General features: G+C 38.0%; 2 protein-coding genes across 4 annotated transcripts; one reads left to right on the plus strand and one right to left on the minus strand.

Annotated features, from left to right (window-relative positions):
• Positions 1-1346: 1346 nt before the first annotated feature.
• LOC137065487 (uncharacterized) lies at positions 1347-6440 on the minus strand. 2 transcript variants are annotated; one of them, XM_067437151.1, is made up of 10 exons: positions 6369-6440; positions 6135-6189; positions 5164-5228; positions 5026-5058; positions 3085-3364; positions 2776-2912; positions 2656-2688; positions 2045-2327; positions 1727-1869; positions 1347-1628 (listed from the first exon to the last, which is right to left on the minus strand). In XM_067437151.1, the coding sequence occupies exons 2-10, from the start codon at positions 6143-6145 to the stop codon at positions 1561-1563; spliced, it is 1053 nt and encodes a 350-aa protein (XP_067293252.1). In that variant the 5' UTR covers positions 6146-6189; positions 6369-6440; the 3' UTR covers positions 1347-1560. The 2 variants fall into 2 exon arrangements, with proteins under 2 accessions (XP_067293252.1, XP_067293253.1); XM_067437152.1 differs by having other exon boundaries at positions 1347-1632; positions 6369-6437.
• Positions 6441-10753: 4313 nt separating this feature from the next.
• Positions 10754-18212, plus strand: LOC137065493 (uncharacterized). Of its 2 annotated transcripts, none has more exons than XM_067437162.1 (11): positions 10754-10794; positions 10981-11035; positions 12868-12932; positions 13038-13073; positions 14370-14655; positions 14798-14934; positions 15024-15056; positions 15865-16150; positions 16322-16464; positions 17845-17887; positions 18059-18210. In XM_067437162.1, exons 2-10 carry the CDS (start codon positions 11025-11027, stop codon positions 17883-17885), a joined length of 1038 nt encoding a protein of 345 aa, XP_067293263.1. In that variant the 5' UTR covers positions 10754-10794; positions 10981-11024; the 3' UTR covers positions 17886-17887; positions 18059-18210. The 2 variants fall into 2 exon arrangements, with proteins under 2 accessions (XP_067293263.1, XP_067293262.1); XM_067437161.1 differs by having other exon boundaries at positions 10756-10794; positions 18055-18212.
• The last annotated feature ends 207 nt before the right edge of the window (positions 18213-18419 follow it).

Below are 18419 nucleotides of genomic sequence, written 5' to 3' on the forward strand. Positions count from 1 at the left end.
TTGCAGATGCAATCTGATGTCCCTCGTGGACAGCCAGACCTTCTGCCCTGGATGGAAGGTGGGAGTGTTGGAAAGTTGAAGTTCCGCTGCCATCTTGCGTCTGCAAAGGGCTCGTTGGAGTTGTTGATGTGTGGAGTCCCAGACCCTCTTGCTCTCCCGGGACCGGTAGTCAACCGCTGGGACGGCCGATGGTTCCCCAGACCAGGGGAACAACCTCCAGATCAGCAGTTCATTCCACCAGTTGGGAACGGTCCAGGAAAATGTCCGTGAGAGTGATTTCATGCCTCTTTGGGATGGAACCACGAGGCGTCGCTCACTCGCAGAACGCAAGCTTCTGGAGGGCGTGTAAGTCTGAACAAGCGAGTTTAGGTATATTGGTGCAGAGCCAGTGGTTGTTTTGTATGCGAGAACCGTGCTTTGAATTTGATGCGTGCAGCCATTGGCAACCAGTGCAGTCTGATGAAGAGAGGCGTGACATGCGTAAATGTAATAGTCTTTAACACAATTATTCCAAAATAATAACTAAAGAAAATTTAAACTTATGGTCAGCTTATATTTTAAATAGTAACTTATTTCAGCAGTCAAGCTTGTACAGACTGGTCACAGACACAAAGATGTACCTTTAATTTCCCCAAGCCGTCTAAAAGTTTTCAGGCCATTTCAAGTTTGATTTTGATGGGACATAAAGTGGTGATATCTAAGGCCCTGTTCACACAGAGATGTGTTTAGCTATATACACTTAAATATAGTACAGTATCAGCATTTCGTCCACACGGATCCAGCGTTTTAGGAGCATGAATCTGATATTTTTTTAAACCAGATCCCAGAGTGGATAAATCTGAAAACGACAGCCTTGCATTTCCATGTGTAAGGGCTACAGCCAATCCGTATATTTTGTGAAACGGTGATGTCATCCCACCATGTCCTGCACGGGAAAGACTAGAAGGGATAAAACTACGGGCCCTGGGCATGCGCACATCAATACTGCGTCATTTCCTGCATCAACCCTGGCTCAGAAATACCCTCAAGCATTATGAGTGCTTTGAACTTGCCACGATTGCTCAGGACAATTATTTACAAATTAATTATTATTTATTATTTAATTATAACTGAACATTAAAATTCCATATATATTGATTTGGTGGTTGTTTTGTTGATTCTGGGACAGAAGGTTGAACATCCTCATTCTGTCCATTGTTTTTCTCTTCCTCTTTTTTGTAAAATGTAAATCTTTACTTTGTTACCAGCTCCTCAATCCAAGATGGTTAGCGTTAACACTATACCTCCTCCTCCTCCTCATTGGTAAATATCTAAACCTTTGATCCAGAAACACAAAACACATCATGTGATGCTGTAGTAATTTATTCATGTAGAAAGTAAAGATAAACAAAGAAGGTTAAATACACACCCCTCTGGATTAAACTGGGGTTAAGAATCAGGTGAAATTAAAAAAAAACATTTCAAACCTTTACTGAATGTGCACTGAAACTGATCTTTTATCTTAATGATGCAATGTGCACAGGTAAAATTAAACCAATGAAAAAAGTGCTTTAGAGTTGCTCAGAAAAGAGTAGTTTGGTATTTTGCTTGTAGGATCAGTGGACTGCGGTGCAACATCTCATTCCACTCTATCTGGCAATGAAAACAGAAAAAAATCATTACGACAATGTACACATAGTATAAATAGTACAAATGTCTGCACAACGTCTCTCCTTTTATCACTCACCTGCATACACCTCGACCTCACACAGTGTGAGAAATTCCTTGCGGAGTAACTGGGGTATGAAAATATTGACATATCGACCCTTAATAGGCCTAAACGTAAATGTTTTTGTCTCTCCGGCTGGGATGGACCCAATAGTTGCAGCTCTGTGAAGACACACAGTAACAGAGAAATAGAGATGGGCGTATCAATACAGCATGAAGCATATTAAATATACTTTTGTCAAAACAAAAAAAAATTGTATTATAAAAGATTCATTCAAAGTCATTGTATCGCTGATTTACAAATTTAACCAAGTATTAAGAGAGAAACAATACTTACAGCTCATTATTGTTGCCATTATTGTCCAGGTTGTTGCCGATACGAATCTGAGCACCAATTATCCTCTCTGCAAAACCATCTCCTCGATTAGTGATGCTAACTCTGGTTACCTCTGAGACTTCCAGCAGGTCAACTCTCCACCAGGGGTTCCTCTCCTCTGTAGTTTGACTGCATGAGCCACCATCCATAATTGAATTCCTGTTGCCATCAACAGCATTTTCAGCAGCAGTTAAAATATCGAATGTGGAAGACTGGACAGCTTGGGCTCCAAGAGCAAGATTCCCTGTTTAACATAAAATAAAAAACAATAACTTTTTTTCTTAAATGTGGCATAGAGTCTCAACTGCTGGGGTTGGGTGTGCGGTCGGCCAGAGGGACCACTGCTACTACTATTATTATTGTTATCATCATTAGTATGATTATTACTTATACTATGACACTATTAGTATTTTCTTTCTCTGTGTTTTGTTGTTGTTTTTCTCTCTTCTGTATGTTTTGTCATTGTTCTCTTAGCCTCTATAAGCTATTTTTTTTTTTTGTTGCAATTTTGCTCAATAAAAAAAACATTATATATGTCACTAACAACATTCAAAGTAATGAAGAACACTCACTTGGAGCACAAGCGTCAGCTGATGTGTACTTTTCTGTTAATAAAATAATAACAGTAATACACACATTAATAAGTACATAAACAAATTATATCACAGTCATCTTCTCTGTGTGTTCCTTACCTCCAAACACCTCGACCTCACACAGTGTGAGACATTCATTGCGCCCAGGAATAAAAATGTTGACATATCGCCCAAGAATAGGCTTAAACTCAAAAGTTTTTGTCTCTCCGGGTGCCATGGACTTAACAGTTGCCGCTCTGTGAAGACACACATTAACAAAGAAATGGAGATGGGTGTATCAAAACAGCATGAAGCATATTAAATATACTTCTGTCAAAGACAAGTTTTTACTAAAAAAGATTAATTAAAAGTCATTGTATCTTATTTACTAATTATCTAACCAAGTACTAAGAGAGAGACAATACTTACAGCTCATTGTTGCCATGATGGTCTAGGCTGTTGCCGATACGGATCTGAGCACCATTTATCCTCTCTGAAAAACCATCTCCTCGATTAGTGATGCTAACTCTGGTTATCGCGAAGACTTCCCGCAGGTCAACTCTCCACCAGGGGTTCCTCTCCTCTCTAGTTTGACTGCATGAGCCACCATCCATAATTGAATTCCTGTTGCCATCAACAGCATTTTCAGCAGCTGTTAAATTATCGTATGTGGAAGACTGGACAGCTGGGGCTCCAAGAGCAAGATTCCCTGTTTAACATAAAATAATAAATAATAACTTTTTTTCTTTAATGTGCTAAAGTATAATTCCAATATAATAAAAAAAAGTAATGCTAAACTATGTAATCCAAATGATAATTAATTGGCTCTCTGAAATACTAGATTCTGATTGGTCAGTCATGACATTCTGAGGTCTAATAGGGCTGATAGGTCTTTAACTCATTTGGTAGCGATCACATCGTTATCTTAATACCACAGCTAAATTTTCATTGGCTACAGTATGCTTAACATGTTGATGTGGTGTCAGAGCACGCTCCCGTCTTTCATTACCTAATGGCTTGCCTTTTTAACAAAAAAGAGCATAAGGGTTATGTAATATTTACATATTGAATTATCAAAATGACTAAATTGATGATACTTGACCTCAAGGCTAGATTATTGTAATGCTCTACTGGGTGGTTGCCTTCACACTTAATAAACAAACGCCAGCTGGTCCAAAACGCAGCAGCTCGGGCTCTTTCTAGAACCAGGAAGTATGACCATATTAGCCCAGTTCTGTCAACACTGCACTGGTTCCCTATTAAAACTATTGCGATCTCAAAACTCTGACCAGTTGATAATACCTAGAATATCTAAATCAACTGCAGGCGGTCAATTCTTTTCCAATTTAGCACCTAAACTCTGGAACAGTCTTCCTAGCATTGTTCAGGAAGCAGACACACTCTGTCAGTTCAAATCTAGACTAATCTCTTTAGTAATGACTTTAGTCTCTTTACAGCATACACAGAACATTTATCATTTATATTATTCAGATCAGTTTAATGATTGTTAGGCTGCATTAACTAGGTCAGCCGGAACCGGGAACACTTCCCATAACACCTGATGTACTCGTTACATCATCAGAAGAACAGCATCTACCCTAATATTAGTCTCTCTGTTTATCCTGAGGTTTACTGCAGTCAGCCGTATCCAGGCCGGATCCAGATCAGATGAAGGACCTGCGCCTGGACACGACCACAACACATCCTTGAGGAGTCAGAAGAGACTAGACTACTAGTGTCTACTAGACTCTCCTTTGTGACTTCAACAAAATGACTGGAAACGACTAAAACGCTGTATTATTCATGCCAGACAAATAGTAAAACATACGGCCCCATAAAAAAACAAAGCAGCACATACGTCCCATACTCTGAATTTGTGTACACCTACACAGCAGTGAGTAGAGAACACACACCCGGGGAGAGATTGGGGATTAAGAGCCTTGCTCAAGGGCACCTAAGTCATGAGTAATGAGAATGGAAGAGAGCACTGATCATTCACTCCCCGACCTGAGATTTGAAGTCCAAGTCCAACTCTCTCTAACCGCTAGGCTACGACTGAGAGTACTGTAGTGTTTGTACTGTACTGTAATGGATTCTAAGATAATAAACAGGTACTAATTTAAAATCAATATGTCATACAGAATATTGTTTATAATTATGTAGTTATTTATTTGGGTTTACATGATGGTACATTATCCCCTAAATGTTTGTCATTTTTGAACGTGTTCACTTGTCTTGCTAGGAATAATTTGAATAGAAGCTACTTGCCATATTAACCAATAAGGGACAATGTACATGAAGACAGTTATCAAACATACAGTAAGAATATGTGTGTTAGTGACAACATTTAAAGTAATGAAGAACACTTACTTGGACCACAGGGACACAATGGCATGATCTTCACTGTTAATAAAGTAATGACAGTTAGACACATTATTAAGTACATACATTTAATCTGGTTACAGATTTTTAAATCCAGGCATTTTACTTGTATTATTCTAAACGTACCTGTGGGATCAGCGACGCACATCACAGTAAAAAGTGTTAGAAACAAAATCCCACGAACGGCCATCCTGATATAAGACACAACAACACATCACCTCATCTCAGCATATGAAGGAATCATTTTCAGTTTCTCATCCTCATTTAAACAAAGAAACTGGGGACTAACCTGCCTCAGTTCTTTGGATTTTAAATGTCTTTGCTGAGTTTGTTCTAGTTTTAACTTATATACACTACCGGCCAAAAGTTTTGGGATGGTAAGATTTGTTAAATGTTTTTAAAAGAAGTCTCTTCTGGCCAAGGCTTCATTTAGTTCATCCAAAATACAGCAAAACAGTTAAATTGTGAAATATTTGTACTATTTAAAATAACTTTTCTATTTGAATATGCAGTTTGTTCCTGTGGTCAAAGCTGAATTTATCATCATTACTCCAGTCTTCAGTTTCACATCATCATTCACTAATCATTCTGATGAGGATTTGTCAGTGCTGTCAGTGTTTAAAACAGATTATTTTATGAATACAAAGTTCAAAAGAACAGCATTTATTCTGAAATAGTAAACTTTTGTAACATTATCACTAGATACTACTGTTTAAAAAAAAGTTTTGTTGTTGAAAGTTAATATATTTATTCAGCAAGGATGCATCAGTATAGACATTAATAATGTTGATATTTCAATATGGTAATAATATGCTAAATTGCTGAAATAACTCTTTAATTATCTCACTTGGTTTATTATTTTTTTATTTGTTTTAAAGAGTGAACGAGACATTTTGATATTATGATATTATAGTTTTGATAAAGGAAACATTCAACATGAATTAAAGAACAGTAGCGTTACAAGACTGAACGGCTTAGAGTTTTGAGATTTTTGCAAATTGTATCACTAATAAAACTGATCAACTGTATTCAATACATCTTCATTTCTATTATGACTATATCCTGGTGTAGAGAGTTCATAAACATTCATCACTCACCTGGAAATCATCAATGAATCAGCCTCACTGAAGACCTTCACAATTCAGCAGTTATCTGTAAATAATAAATAATACGTTTTATGTCATAAATAAATTACATTATTAATATTTGTTTATAAATAATCACTTTATTAATTATTTATCCAATAGATTAATCATATGAGGAATATCTTGCCCTGTCAAAACATTACAAACCAAAAATGTGCCATTAAACATATGAATATTAATACTCACCAGCAGTCTATGTAGAGGGTCTAGTTGAATAATATTGTGCTCAGAAATGATGCTCTATTTATTGGTGAATTAAGGCCCTCCTAACCAAAAGAGTCTTATCTGATATCAGTAAAATCAACATTAAATTGACCTATTACAAAAGATTTCCTGTTTTTTAATATTGTGACAGCCCTAGTTCAAACATTACTTTGGAGTTTGAACATTCTGACAGGCAAAGCGAATCGCCCACATGATTGTACACAAAATGAGGCTTTATTTCCGTGATCACGTCACGTGACTGTGAGACGATACACTCTCCGATACGGGGCTTGGAGATTGTGCTGTGTGCTTGATATGCGCCTCGAAGCTTCAGTGTTATTCGTAACATCACTAGCATGTTTTGTGAAGAGCGCAAACTGCAATCCAGGAGAGAGTCCAGAAACATTCAAGTTAAGACAAACACAATTCAGACAGGACAGCTTTGGCCAATACTTTGAGTTTATTGAAACTCAAGTTATCTTTGGTGGTATGGTTCCTTATGAGGGTTCCTGCTCCATAATTAATAGAACATACAAGATCTTTAGCATTAAACCTCCCATGGAACTATCAGCTTGAATGATATACAGATGATTAATATTCATAGTTGCTATAAGCAACACTATTGTTTAGCCATATTTTGCCCTTTTTTAAATCTTAATCATTATAGACACATTGTCAATAAAACTGAATGTTGTTGAATGTTCTTTTGTCATTATTGGATTGCAGTGAGTGCAACAAGACACTTCTAGACTATAATATACTATATCTATAAAACATAAGTTTAGTTTTATTAGTAAAACCTTTATTCCTCATCATGCTCTATAGAAAGTGCATAAACATTCAACTCAACAATTTTATGCATGTATCTACCTCACAGAAGAACATCAAAATTCAGCAATGATCTACTATTAAACAAATACTTTGAATTAATAAATATATCAATTGTTTATAAAATGATTATTATTTATCCAATATATTAGTCATACTAGGAATATTATGCTGTCACAACATTTAAACCAAAAATGTGCTATTAAAAATGAATATTTACCAGATTTCCATTTCAATACCCATAGCAGTTTCATACAGCATTATTTTCATCTATATGATTATTCACACTGCGTGATTGTCACTCACGTGCACGAGCACCGATTTGCCTATGATCTCGGGCACTTGTCGCGATTTCGCAAAACCTGTCGGCGACTCAAAATCGGGGCAAGAATCGGCAGTGTGAACTAGGCTTCAGCTCTTCACTATCTTAATCAACGGTCTGCGCATCTCACACCTGTTCCTCCTTTGCCCTGATCACCTTGCTATTTCATTCTCATGCTCTTCTCTCCTCTTTGTCGGGTTATTGTTTGTTCTATCATGTCTGCAACTAACGCCTTGTCATCGCGTGCTCGTCTTGTCCTGTTTTGCCGTGTGTGAGTGGCTGAAGAGGATTTTCTCCTGTTATCTGCTGCCTACAAATCTGCTCTTTCAACCCGCCGGTTTCATGTCTGGACTCTTTTAGTTTCCTTCTCCTTACCTGTGTCCGCCTTGACGGCTGGGACCGGCAGAAGGCCCGATTTAATTATTCTGTTCAATAAATTACTGAAACCAGCTTTCGCCTTTGGATCCTTTCTACATTCACACAAAGCCCCTAAAAAATAGACAGACCTATACATGCATTCGAGAAACTTTTTCGTGTTTTACAGAAACTGCATTCGTGAACTGTTTTTTTTTTTTTTGCAAGCTAAAACAGTAACATTTTTATTTGTATATATACTACAACCTATTTCCTTTGAGCGTTACTGCCATCTTACTATGAAGAAAACACGATCTGTGCATCATCTATGGCGACAGAGGCCCCATTTACACTGCATGGTTCAAGTGACTCAATTCCGATTTTTTCCTCTCATGTGGCTCAGATCGGATATGACATGAGAACGTGTAAGCAGGAAAAAAACACATGAATTCCGATATCCTCAGATCGGATTCAGGCCTCACTCATATGTGGGAATAAATCTGATATGATTCGGATGCGTGCATCAGCGTCTGCCATGTAAGCGGTCCAATCGGATATTCTCCAGTAAATGCGAGTCGTACGTCATTGAATAAAGGACGGAGGCGAATGACGTCAACTCAGGTGGACACAAACTGTGATCAAGGGCCAGTGTTGCCAAGTCCGCGGTTTTCATGCAGAATTGGGACACAGTTTTGAGTTGCAATTGGACGGGTTCTGTTGTGAAAACCTGGCAACCCTGTCAAGGGCTCTCCTCTTTTTCTCCGCCTTAGGAGAGAAAGGTTTTGCCGACCTTTAAAGATGTGTGGCACTGTGCAGACGGCAAAACATTGTGCAATCATTTTGTCTGCGTTTCATTTGTCTGCGTCCATTTTTTCCGTTTTACCCTTTCACCGGTTAAGAAGGTCTTGGGCTGTTTTGCCAGTGTACAGTGTAGACGCAAATATCGGATACGAGTCGCTTTTGAAAAGATGATGTAAGCGGGTCGTCAAAAAAAAAATAGTCACCAAATCGGAATTGTGCATCAAGACCTGCAGTGTAAATGCAGCCTGAGAAATCATGACACAAATTGGGCTGCCAAGTTGAAGGGTCTATGAAAAAGACTGGTACTGTGACAAAGTGTTTAAACTTTGGCTCTCCTTAGGGTCGTATGTCATATTTCGAGGACTTAGGTCTGCTTTAACACATACTCTGTGTTCATTATTAGTTGATAAAGAATCACTAAACAGATGCCGTGAAAAGGGTGATCAGAGATGAACCTAGCTGGATGGTTAAGTTGTATTGTCGAATTGGCAGGGAAGACGAGAATGGTAAATGGTAAAATGGACTGCATTTATATAGCGCTTTTAACAGACCTATGGCCATCCAAATCACTTTACATCTTGCCTCACATTCACCCATTCACGGCGGTGTAAGCCATGCAAGGCGCCATCCAGCTCGTCGGGAGCAGCTGGGGTTAGGTGTCTTGCTCATGGACACCTCGACACTTGGTCAGGTAGAACCGGGGATCGAACAACCAACCTTCCGGTTTGTAGCCAACCTACATGAACCACTGAGCTACTACTGCCGCTGAGAAGCGCAGTCTATTACCCAGATAGCAAAAGGTCATTGAAACTTTGTTAAATCAACATTCTGTTGTCAACATTAAGTCATTGAATCAACATCGAACTCTGATGTTGAGTCATCAGACTTCCTACTTTCTAGGTAGTTTGATACACACTCAGGATGCAAAAGGAGGTAGAATCAACAAGGTTTTGGCTGCATGATGTTTTGATCTTCACATCCTGGACATATTACAGTGTTATTTGGCCATGCTCTCATCTTGAAGAAAAAACCCAAGGAAAGAGCTGATGAAGCGTTTGAGGAATGTGATGCAGGAGTCATTTCCATCTTTTTGATTCTTTTGATAACTATGTTACTGTAAAGTGTTATATTGGTCAAATAGACCACACTGGGATATTCTTAACAGAGCTTTCATTTGATGTCTCTGTTTGGCAAGTTTGTGTGATTATAAATATGAAATGTAATATTATTCGTAACATAAATTAAAAAGTAATGGGGTTGTTTCTTAAGCTTCTGAAAGCTTTCTTGACAACCCTTCAATAATATCACTAAACAGCTGGCATGAAAATACATTATTTGTATGATAAATGTATTTTCATGGCAGCTGTTTAGTGACTGTTTTGCAACTAATAATTAACACAGTATGCGTTAAAGCAGACCTAAGATCTTGAAGTATGACATACGTGTCACGGTTCATGAATTCACATTCTGTGTGCGTGTGTGTGCGTGCGTGCGTGTGTGTGTGTGTGTGTGCGCGTGCGTGCGTGCGTGCGTGCGTGCGTGCGTGCGTGCGTGCGTGTGTGTGTGTGTGTACACGTGTCGACCGCCTGCAGTTGATTTAGATATTCTAGGTATTATCAACTGGCCAGAGTTTAGAGACCGCAATAGACGTGATGGAGTATAATGTGTTAAGAGCTCGCTTAAGGTATATATGGTGGGAATGATTATTGTGTAAAATTTTATAATGTATCAGGTTTGTTCAAATGCTGGCTAAGGAGTCCATCCCGAATTTCCCTTCAAGGGACAATAAAGTATATTTAATTTAATATTTAATTTCATTCATCGGAGAGTGTATTGTCTCGGTCAAGGACGAAATAAAGCCTCGTTTTGTGTACAATCATGTGGGCGATTCGCTTTGCATGTCAAACTCCAAAGTAATATTTGAACTAGGGCTGTCACGATATCAAAAAAAAACAGGAAATCTTTTGTAATAGGTCAATTTAATGTTGATTTTACTGATATCAGATAAGACTCTTTTGGTTAGGAGGGCCTTAATTCACCAATAAATAGAGCATCATTTCTGAGCACAATATTATTCAACTAGACCCTCTACATAGACTGCTGGTGAGTATTAATATTCATATGTTTAATGGCACATTTTTGGTTTGTAATGTTTTGACAAGGTAAGATATTCCTCATATGATTAATCTATTGGATAAATAATAAATAAAGTGATTGTTTATAAGCAAATATTAATAATGGAATTTATTTATGACATAAAATGTATTATTTACTATTTATTATTTACAGATAACTGCTGAATTGTGAAGGTCTTCAGTGAGGCTGATTCATTGATGATTTCCAGGTGAGTGATGAATGTTTATGAACGCTCTACACCAGGATATAGTCATAATAGAAATTAAGATGTATTGAATACAGTTGATCAGTTTTATTAGTGATACAATTTGCAAAAATCTCAAAACTCTAAGCCGTTCAGTCTTGTAACGCTACTGTTCTTTAATTCATGTTGAATGTTTCCTTTTTAAAAACCATAATATCAGAGTAAATGTCAAGTTCATATTTTGAAAAAAACACAAAATAATAAACTTAAAATTAAGTGAGATAATTAAGAGCAGCTAGATTAAATTCCATTAAATCATCACTGTTACTTATTGAACACACACACATTTAATATTAACCAATCACGTTTGATTAATAGCAACTGTTCTGACGTAAAGACGGCTTTGTTAGTGAAGAAGCTGTTAGTGGTGTTTCTCTGAGAGCATCATATGCAAAGGAGGTTTTACTAATAAAACTAAACTTTTGTTTGGACAACTCAGGGTGTATAGATATAGTATATAATAGTCTAGAAGTGTCACTCGCTGCAATCCAATAATGACAAGACAACATTCAGCAAGAATCAGTTTTATTGACAATCTGTCTTTTATAAAGAGCAAAATGTGGCTAAACATTACTGTTGATAATTATTCTCAAAAGCATTAAATAACACTGAACATTTAATAAATATAAAACTATTATCATAATTAATGAAATATCAACATTATAATGAACGTATATACTGTCAATTTTGATAAATGTAATGCATCCTTGCTGAATAAATATATTAACTTCTTTCAAAAAAACTTTTGAACAGTACCTAGTGATAATGTTACAAAAGTTTACTATTTCAGAATAAATGCTGTGCTTTTGAACTTTGTATTCATAAAATAATCTGTTTTAAACACTGACAGCACTGACAAATCCTCATCAGAATGATTAGTGAATGATGATGTGAAACTGAAGACTGGAGTAATGATGATAAATTCAGCTTTGACCACAGGAACAAACTGCATATTCAAATAGAAACGTTATTTGAAATAGTACAAATATTTCACAATTTAACTGTTTTGCTGTATTTTTGGATGAACTAATTGAAGCCTTGGCCAGAAGAGACTTCTTTTAAAAACATTTAACAAATCTTACCAACCAAAAACTTTTGGCCGGTAGTGTATATAAGTAGCCTGACAAGCCAGACCCACATCAAGATGTTTGGTCTGGAAACTCGCCAAAGACAGGGCTCAATCCGAGGGGCGGATAAACGGCTGTCTTTCAAACTCCCTCTGCACGCGATAGGATAGCGCTACACCAACCAGAGCACAAAGGTGAAACAGAGCTCGTTGATAGATTAAACATTCGCCATATCCGGTCAGCAAAGCTCCGAACACATCTTCCCTTTTTAAGAAGGACTTCAGTGCCGTTCTTTTCTCAGAGAAAAGCTTAACTCCAAGTCTTCCAGAATCGCAGTCACAGCTGATTCGAAAGACCGCCGCCGTTCGCCAGTTTCTGTGTTTACTAGAAGCACGCAAACGCAACACGGCATCATCATTATGGTCCCGCCCGCTGACTCTATACACGATGTGATTGGCCCGTCCAGAGTGAGGGGAATACAGCTCAGAAGGGTATTGAGAGTTCCTAGAAGACACTTGCGGGCAGATTAAATTTGCTGCCGCTAGGGTGCGTCTAGATTTCTAGGCTAGTATATAAGTTAAAACTAGAACAAACTCAGCAAAGACATTTAAAATCCAAAGAACTGAGGCAGGTTAGTCCCCAGTTTCTTTGTTTAAATGAGGATGAGAAACTGAAAATGATTCCTTCATATGCTGAGATGAGGTGATGTGTTGTTGTGTCTTATATCAGGATGGCCGTTCGTGGGATTTTGTTTCTAACACTTTTTACTGTGATGTGCGTCGCTGATCCCACAGGTACGTTTAGAATAATACAAGTAAAATGCCTGGATTTAAAAATCTGTAACCAGATTAAATGTATGTACTTAATAATGTGTCTAACTGTCATTACTTTATTAACAGTAAAGATCGTCATGCCATCGTGCCCTTGTGGTCCAAGTAAGTGTTCTTCATTACTTTAAATGTTGACACTAACACACATATAACACACATATAATATTCTTACTGTATATTTGATAACTGTCTTTATGTACATTCGTTCATATGTTCTCTACTCACTGCTGTGTAGGTGTACACAAATTCAGAGTATGGGACGTATATGTGCTGCTTTGTTTTTTTATGGGGCCGTATGTTTTACTATATGTCTGGCATGAATAATACAGCGTTTTAGTCGTTTACGGTCATTTTGTTGAAGTCACAAAGGAGAGTCTAGTAGACACAGTCTCTTCTGACTCCTCAAGGATGTGTTGTGGTCGTGTCCAGGCGCAGGTCCTTCATCTGATCTGGATCCGGCCTGGATACGGCTGACTGCAGTAAACCTCAGGATAAACAGAGAGACTAATATTAGGGTAGATGCTGTTCTTCTGATGATGTAACGAGTACATCAGGTGTTATGGGAAGTGTTCCCGGTTCCGGCTGACCTAGTTAATGCAGCCTAACAATCATTAAACTGATCTGAATAATATAAATGATAAATGTTCTGTGTATGCTGTAAAGAGACTAAAGTCATTACTAAAGAGAATAGTCTAGATTTAAACGGACAGAGTGTGTCTGCTTCCTGAACAATGCTAGGAAGACTGTTCCAGAGTTTAGGTGCTAAATTGGAAAAGGATTGACCGCCTGCAGTTGATTTAGATATTCTAGGTATTATCAACTGGTCAGAGTTTTGAGATCGCAATAGTTTTAATAGGGAGCCAGTGCAGTGTTGACAGAACTGGGCTAATATGGTCATACTTCCTGGTTCTAGAAAGAGCCCGAGCTGCTGCGTTTTGGACCAGCTGGCGTTTGTTTATTAAGTGTGAAGGCAACCACCCAGTAGAGCATTACAATAATCTAGCCTTGAGGTCAAGTATCATCAGTTTAGTCATTTGATAAATAGTACATAACCCTTATGCTCTTATTTGATAAAAGGCAAACATTAGGAGCGATCATGAAAGAGAGGAGTGTGCTCCGACACCACATCAACATGTTAAGCATAGCTAATGAAAATGTAGCTGTGGCCTGTGGTATTAAGATAACGATGTGATCGCTACCAAATGAGTTAAAGACCTATCAGCCCTATTAGACCTCAGAATGTCATGACTGACCAATCAGAATCAAGTATTTCAGAGAGCCAAGTAATTATCATTTGGATTACATATCTTAGCATTAGTTTGTCCATTATTTTGGGTTAACACATTAAAGTTGTTTTTTTTTTAAAGTTATTAAAATAGTTCATTATTTTATGTTAAACAGGGAATCTTGCTCTTGGAGCACCAGCTGTCCAGTCCTCTACAAATGAGACGCTCAAAGCATCTGCTCAAAATGCTGTTGATGGCAACAGGAATTCAATTTTCAATGTTGGGTCATGCAGTCAAACTAATGGGGAAATGAACCCCTGGTGGAGAATTGACCTGCTGGAATTTTATGAGGTAACCAGAGTTCGCATCACTAATCGAGGAGATGGTTTTGCAGAGAGGATAAATGGTGCTCAGATTCGTATCGGCAACAGCCTAGAAAACAATGGCAACAATAATGAGCTGTGAGTATTGTTTCTCTCTTAATACTTGGTTAGAAAATGAGTGTTATAATACAAACTTGTCTTTGACAGAAGTATATTTAATATGCTTCATGCTGTTTTGATACGCCCATTTCAATTTCTTTGTTAATGTGTGTCTTCACAGAGCGGCAACTGTTGAGTCCATTCCAGCCGGAGAGACAAAAACATTTGAGTTTAAGCCTATTTCGGGGCATTATGTCAACATTTTTATTCCTGGGCGTAGTGAATATCTCACACTGTGTGAGGTCGAGGTGTTTGGAGGTAAGGGACAGAGAGAGAAGATGACTCTGTGATATAATTTTTTTATGTACTTATTAATGTGTGTATAATTGTTATTATTTTATCAACAGAAAAGTACCCATCAGCGTACGGTTGTGCTCCAAGTGAGTGTTCTTCATTACTTTGAATGTTGTTAGTGACATATATAATGTTTTTTATTGGACAAAATTGCAAATTAACAAAAGAATAGTTTATACACAGTAAGAGACCATTGATACAAAACATACAGAAGAGTGAAAAACAACAAGAAAACAAAGAGAAAGAAATAATAATAATACATTTAGACCAATTTTTGATACAAAATATTGATTTGAGTTGAAATATTTTATGAGCTCACTTGAATAATGCAAAGCTTCCAGGAAGAAAAAATATTCCCACCAAGACAAACGAACAAGTTCAAACTAAAACATTTAAGGGATAATGTACAGTCATGTACAGTAAATTAAAATAATTACATAGACATATAGAGTTGAGAGACAAACATATTTAATTCTTAGCTGTTTAGTATCTTAGAATCCATTACTGTGTACAAGAGCAATCATTCAGGCAACAAGACGAACACTACAGTACTCTTAATACTAAAAATACTTCGATACAATCACAAACCATAACAGAGCTGGCACCAGTTGTGTTTGAATGAAACGAGAGAGAGCGGGTCCATGTGTGATACAAGAAACATCAAAGAAAGGCCGGCTTCAGAAACCGGATGAGCTCTCTGTTATAGAGCGCTGCTACTGATGACGCTCGCTATCTGGAAATATCTGACCTCAGAATGTCACTACTGACCAATCACAATCATTCAGAGAGACATGTAATAATCATTTGGATTACATAGCTTAGCATTATTTATTTTTACTTTAGCACATTAAAGATAAGGAAAAAAGTAATTGTTTATTATTTTATGTTAAACAGGGAATCTTGCTCTTGGAGGCACAGCTGTCCAGTCTTCCACACACCCGCGGCACAAGGCAGCTGCTCAAAATGCTGTTGATGGCAACAGGAATTCAATTATGGATGGTGGCTCATGCAGTCATACTAGAGAGGAGAGGAACCCCTGGTGGAGAGTTGACCTGCTGGAAGAACAAGTGGTAACCAGAGTTCGCATCACTAATCGAGGAGATGGTTTTGCAGAGAGGATAAATGGTGCTCAGATCCGTATCGGCAACTGGCTGGACAATAATGGCAACAATAATGAGCTGTGAGTATGGTCTCTCTCTTAATACTTGGTTAGAAAATGAGTAAATAAGATACAATTACTTGGAATGAATCTTTTTAATACAAACTTGTCTTTGACAGAAGTATATTTAATATGATTCATGCTGTTCTGATTCGCCCATCTCTATTTCTCTGTTACTGTGTGTCTTCACAGAGCGGCAACTATTGAGTCCATTCCAGCCGGAGAGTCAAAAACATTTACGTTTAGCCCTATTAAGGGTCGATATGTCAATATTTTCATACCCCAGTTACTCCACAAGGAATTTCTCACACTGTGTGAGGTCGAGGTGTATGCAGGTGAGTGATAAAAGGAGAGAGACGGTGTGCAAATACTATATACACTGCTCAAAAAAATAAAGGAACACTTTCTAATCAGAGAATAGCATCAAATCAGTTAAACTCCAGGGATATTGATCTGGTCAGTTCAGCAGCAGAGGGGGTTGTTAATCAGTTTCAGCTGCTTTGGTGTTACTGAAACTAACAACAGGTGCACTAGATGGGCAACAATGAGAAGACCCCCAAAACAGGAATGGTTTTACAGGTGGAGGCCACTGACTTTTTTTATTCCCCCAACTCATCTTTTCTGACTCTTCACCAGTTTAGCATTTGGCTAGGATCAGTGTAACTACTGGTAGCATGAGGCAATACCTGGACCCTACAGAGGTTGCACAGGCAGTCCGTGCCATTACCAGAAGGTGTGCTGTGTCTCCTAGCACAGTCTCAAGAGCATGGAGAAAATTCTGGGAGACAGACAGTTACTCTAGGAGAGCTAGACAGGGCAGTAGAAGGTCCTTAGCCACTTAGCAGGACCGGTATCTGCTCCTTTGTGCAAGGAGGAACAGGATACGTACTGCCAGAGCCCTACAAAATGACCCCCTGCAGACCACTGGTGTGACTGTCTCTGACCAAACATTCAGAAACAGACTTCAGGAGGGTGGCATGAGGGCCCGACGTCCTCTAGTGAGCCCTGTGCTCACTGCCCGGCACCATGGAGCTTGATTGGCATTTGCTATTGAACACCAGAATTGGCAGGTCCGCCACTGGTGCCCTGTGCTGTTCACAGATGAGAGCAGGTTCACCCTGAGCACACGTGACAGACGTGAAAGGGTCTGGAGAAGCTGGGTAGTTATGCTGCCTGTAACATCATTCAGCATGACTGGTTTGGTGATGGGTCAGTGATGGTCTGAGAAGGCAAATCCATGGAGGGACACATAGACCTCTAAAGGCTAGACAATGGCACCCTGACAGGCATTGGGTATCGGGATGAATTCCTGAGTGCCATTTTGAGTTGCTGCATTGAAATTTCAGCAAAATAAACTAACCTGCTCTTTTTTTCACTTAGATTTCCAGTGTGTCTTTGAATTCAGTCCTCTGTAGATTGATCATTTTCATTTCAATCAACCGATGTGGCATCATTCCGTTCCTAACACATTACCCAGTCCATATTAGTAGAGATTTCCAGCATCATATTTTTCCCCAATGAGATCTTATGTGTATTCAAAGTGTTTCTTTAATTTTTTTCAGCAGTATATATATAATACATACATACATGCATACATACATACTATGTGTGTCACATGTCTGATCTTTTGTGTTTTTAGTTCTGCTCTTTGTGACCTTGTTTTCTCTGCTGTTGATTAGTTCATTAATTATCTCGTTTGTCTCTGTTCATTTAAGGGATGGGCTGTATTGATTCACACTCTCCCTGTCCTCGATAAACGTAAGTATAAATGCTAATGTTTGGTTACCCTTCTCCTCAATCTCCTGTGTATATGATTTAAAAGCTAATTCAGCTATCTTCTTCGTCATCGTGCACTTCTTGTCCAGAACCAAACCTTTTCTATGTGTAAATTGTCTTAATGATTTCTTTCCTGTTTTCATTGCCAGATAGAGTGGAATGAGATGTTACACCACAGTCCACTGATCCTACAAGCAAAATACCAAACTACTCTTTTCTGAGCACTTTTTTTCATTGATTTAATTTTACCCTTAAGATAAAAGATCAGTTTCAGTGCACAATTAGTAAAGGTTTGATTTTTTTTTGATTTTTTTTTTGTTTTTGTTTTTTTTGTTTAACTAAACCAGATTCAGAGGGGTGTGTATTTACCCTTATTTGTTTATCTTTACTTTCTACATGAATAAATTACTACAGCATCGCATGATGTATTGTGTTTTTCTGGATCAAAAAATGTTGATTTAGATATTTACCAATAAGGAGGAGGAGGAGGTATAGAGTTAAAGCTACCCATCTA

This window comes from Pseudorasbora parva, chromosome 25 (assembly GCF_024679245.1).
Source record: "Pseudorasbora parva isolate DD20220531a chromosome 25, ASM2467924v1, whole genome shotgun sequence".
Classification (NCBI taxonomy): Eukaryota; Metazoa; Chordata; class Actinopteri; order Cypriniformes; family Gobionidae; genus Pseudorasbora; species Pseudorasbora parva.

Bases quoted from the DNA above. Each gene is read 5' to 3' on its own strand.
- LOC137065487 (XM_067437151.1), bottom strand. The intron at 2,913-3,084 runs GTAAGTATTGTC...GTGTCTTCACAG, and splicing joins CATCATGGCAACAATGAGCT to AGCGGCAACTGTTAAGTCCA. The intron at 2,689-2,775 runs GTAAGGAACACA...TTTTATTAACAG, and splicing joins TGAGGTCGAGGTGTTTGGAG to AAAAGTACACATCAGCTGAC.
- LOC137065493 (XM_067437162.1), top strand. The intron at 12,933-13,037 runs GTACGTTTAGAA...CTTTATTAACAG, and splicing joins GTGCGTCGCTGATCCCACAG to TAAAGATCGTCATGCCATCG. The intron at 13,074-14,369 runs GTAAGTGTTCTT...TATGTTAAACAG, and splicing joins ATCGTGCCCTTGTGGTCCAA to GGAATCTTGCTCTTGGAGCA.